Source organism: Poecilia reticulata, unplaced genomic scaffold (assembly GCF_000633615.1).
Source record: "Poecilia reticulata strain Guanapo unplaced genomic scaffold, Guppy_female_1.0+MT scaffold_219, whole genome shotgun sequence".
NCBI lineage: Eukaryota > Metazoa > Chordata > Actinopteri > Cyprinodontiformes > Poeciliidae > Poecilia > Poecilia reticulata.
Window position 1 is genome coordinate 6,101 of NW_007615023.1, and position 3,831 is coordinate 9,931.

At 42.8% G+C, this 3,831-nt stretch overlaps 1 protein-coding gene across 1 annotated transcript in view; it reads right to left on the minus strand.

The window, feature by feature from the left end:
• dcc (DCC netrin 1 receptor) overlaps positions 1 to 3,831 on the minus strand; it is a gene marked incomplete at both ends in the record, with an annotated part of 106,776 nt that overhangs the window by 3,747 nt on the left and 99,198 nt on the right. Inside the window, one exon of the mRNA XM_017303225.1 lies at positions 3,139 to 3,293. Within this exon, the coding sequence (XP_017158714.1) occupies positions 3,139 to 3,293 (155 nt within the window). The remainder of the gene's footprint in view (positions 1 to 3,138; positions 3,294 to 3,831) is intronic.

A 3,831-nucleotide genomic window follows, 5' to 3' on the forward strand; every position in this document is an offset into this window, starting at 1 on the left:
GTCGGAACGCCATGGCAACGTGTCGGAACGCCATGGCAACGTGTCGGAACGCCCGCACCGCGCTCCCAGGAGCCAGACGCTCTAACGGCTTCAGTTTCATCTTCAAGTTACTGATGAAAAGAACGAAGCTTTTATCGGAGTAATGCAGGAATAAAGGGCTTTGCAGCAGCAGGGGCTCTGCAACGTAAAAGCTTTAAGCCTGAACACTTAACTCCGTCTGAAACGGTTTCCTTTCAAACGTATAAATTTGAGCGTAATAACTGCAGCAGTGAACTGGAAGGAATGTAATGAACGTCGACTTAAACGGATTTAAATTCAACTGAACCTGCAGTAACAACATTTCATTTCTGACACTGTGGCAACATTTTCTGAAAACTAATAATTAAAGAAGTTATTAAACTTCATTTAAAAAAAATATTATTTTCCTGTTTGGGAAAAAAAAACAAAGGATTCAAAACAAATCTGCAGCGCTAAAAACTTATTTTTACAGTGTAAATATGAATCCAGTCATTCATCGAGTTCAGAACGATTTCAGTCTGTCTGGTTAGTTAACTGCATATTCTTTACTAGCATCTTCGCTCCGTCCATGCTAACGGATGTTATCTACCTTAACTAGCTATGTGGGGCTAAAAGGATAAGCTAGTTAGCTAACTAGCAAAGTACGTGCACTTGATTTTATCTATGTTAACTACTTATCTGGAGCTAAACGGACCATCTCGCTAGCTAGCAAGTTAGCTAAGTGTAGCTTATGTCAACGTTAACTAGTTATGTGGTGATGAAAGCTTGCTAGCTAGTTGGCTAGCTAGCAAAGCGAAATTTATGTTATCTATGTTAACTATATATGAATATAAGGCTAAAAAGATTAGCTGGCTAGCTAGCTATCAAAGTATAGTCGATGTTATCTATGCTAACTAGGAGGCTAAAATAATGCTTGATCAGCATAATAATTAAAAATGAATTATCTTTATTCTTCATATTTTAGCTATAGGAGATAAATGCCATATTTTGTTTAAATTTGGAGGACAGAGATTAGAAACAGCCTTCAATCCTCAAGAGTTGAATAAAAACACTGTTACATTTCTGTCCTCTTGTGCTTCCAGCATTACAAGGCGAAACGATTCTAGATATTAAAGCTAAACAGCATCAGGTACTTATGAATCTCCTGTAATTCATCCCTCAGATGTTTCTCTGAAAACGACTCTTCTCTGGTGCCGCTTGACCTACGGACCCTTTTCTGAAGCTCTTGTCTCCAAAGCGTGGCTCTCAACAGGTGTCTGTCGTCTGTTTTTACCGGGGGAAGCGGCGGTGCTACAAGCTGTGATAAAGGCTCATCCCTCTCTCCTCCGCTGCTGTGAAACTCTGCTGTTTTGTTGTGAGAGATCGTCTGTTTAAAGCCTCCTGAGTCGGCCGATCAGTGACGGGCTGAGTGGACTCGCCTCCATCTGCCGACTCTGAATGTCAATGTATTCCAGCGGGCCTCGGGGAGCCGCTGGGCTAATGCCGTTCACGCTTAATTGGGTGACAAATCCGCCAAACACGATTGTATACATCCTGAAAGGTGGAAGCGTGACATTTTGATTCCGGCCGGCAGTTGTTGCAGACCGTCGCCGTGTTGTTGCCGGGGAGAGCGAGGGAAGTTTATGATGATTCTTCACTGAACCAGAACGTGTTTTCAGTCCATCGTTAAACTCCTTGTTAAAAATAATTGCTGTTCAGGAAGAAAATTCTGCAACTCATTGTTTTTGCCGCACCTGTTTTCCTGAAAGCTGCTGCTGGTTCATAATTTACCTCTAAACAGAAAACAGAGAGAGGAAAGCGGCTTCAAAGCAGGATTCCTGCAGGATGCACATGAAGGATTCATCTCCGCTTGTTTCAGATCATCAAACAAACGTTAATATCAGACAAAACCTCAAGAAAATCACTTGAACAGAACTGTCTGACATGAAGTAGGTTAAAAGTTATCAAAAAAACACACACAAATCCTCTGATCTGATTCAAGATCTCCAACTCACTGAGAGTTTAGAAAGACTTACAGAACCAGAATATCTTCATCATCCCAAAAACCTCTGGGAAAATAATCTGTGGAGCGACCTGATGCTAACCGAACCACAAATCAACTTTGTTTTTGTAAATAAACTGTCTAAATCTGGCCTCAATGGTTCTATCCGTATGTTTCTGTGAATTTATTTAATTCCACAACATTTAACCTAAAAGTGACTCAGTGCTGCCCTCTCTGGGTCAAATGGTGGTTACAGCAGGCGTTTCTCAGATTTGCGCGTGATTTATTTTAATTTTGAACCCGGAGACTAATGGGTCTCACTGAGCGATTAGCAGTTCACATGTCATCGATAAAATTCTTCAATAACAGAAAAAGGTGCCGGATTTCTCTGCCGTCACTTTTGTCTTTCAAAAAAAAAACTTGCCAGAGGTTCTGAAAATTAGTCAGCAGAGCTTCATTCGTTCTTCCTGACCTCAGGCTCTACCTGGCCACGCCCCCTGTGTGTCATGGCTCCGCCCACTTTGGCGGAAACACATTGTGGGGGCGGGGCTAAGGTCTCACAGGAGGCTTTGGTCGGCTTTAGCCCAATCTGGTCCTTTTGTGTAGAAAGTTGGGCTCTGGTGTGAACCAGACCTCTGCCTGGGTTCAGTCAAAGTGGAACCTGGAGAACAGACCAGAGACCGCTCCAAAAGCAGGAAGTGGACCACAGCGCAGGGCATTCTGGGTAAATACAACCACAGCTAACATGTTAGCCTAGCGCTAGCAGGAGAAATGACTCCTGGTTTTTAGCCAAAGACTGAAGAGAAATCCTGCAGCCCCTAAAATCTGACGCCTCCATTGTTGTTTATATTTAGTGAATATAAATAATAGTTCTGGGTGCAGCGCCCCCACAGGCCAGGAGGGGAACAGGTTGGGCAAAGGTTAGGAGGTTTAGATCGTAATCCCTTTTCTTGGATGGATTTATTCCCTGAATAATGAAAGCATCATTTGTTTTGATAATCTGTAACATTTAAATGTGACAAAATAGCAACAAAATAATAAAAAATGTTGCTTTAATGTGAACTTTTTCAACAAAAGAATTAAAATATACCAACTCCTGGATGACGACTGGAGATGCGAGCTTCGCCTGAGAGTCGTACCTGCTTCGTACGTCGTGGCGTGGGCCGTCATGCTCCAGGTGCTGGACCTCCGACCTTTGGTCGCCATGACGGCGAACTCGTACATGGTGTTGGGTTTGAGTCCGGTGACGGTGTGGCTGAGAGCCGTGGTGTCTGCAGACTGAAAACACGGGTCGCTTCAGAAACTAAAATCTGCTGAAGGCTTTAACATCCAGACGAGTTTCAGAAAGTTTCCGATTTCCAGCGATTCATGATCATCGACGAGGCGCCAAGGTGATGAAGATGATGAAGACGATGCATCAATGACACGATGGGAAGAAATTAAGAATGTTTCCTCCGCTGCTTCCTGTGAAGGTGAACCAACTGCATCGACTGATGTCATTAGTTCCAGGTTTTATTCAACCTTTATGAATATTGCAGTCATGGTAGAGGTCAGAGGTCAAAAGAAGCGTCTCATATGAAAACGACTGGGTGAGTCGGGTTTCTGCAGGTATTAATAATCAGGTTTCATGGCAACTTTACTGAAAACAAACAAAAACGATCCTGTTAGATGGAAACAAACAAAAGGAGAAATTCAGAAAAAAAAGAAAAAACTAAATTATCATCCAACCGTCAGTCATCAATCCATTCAATGATTCATCCACCTGAGTCGATGTACGATGGTGGAGTCGCCTATTAAAACGACTGAAGTGTCTCTGGGTTGGTCATGTGGTC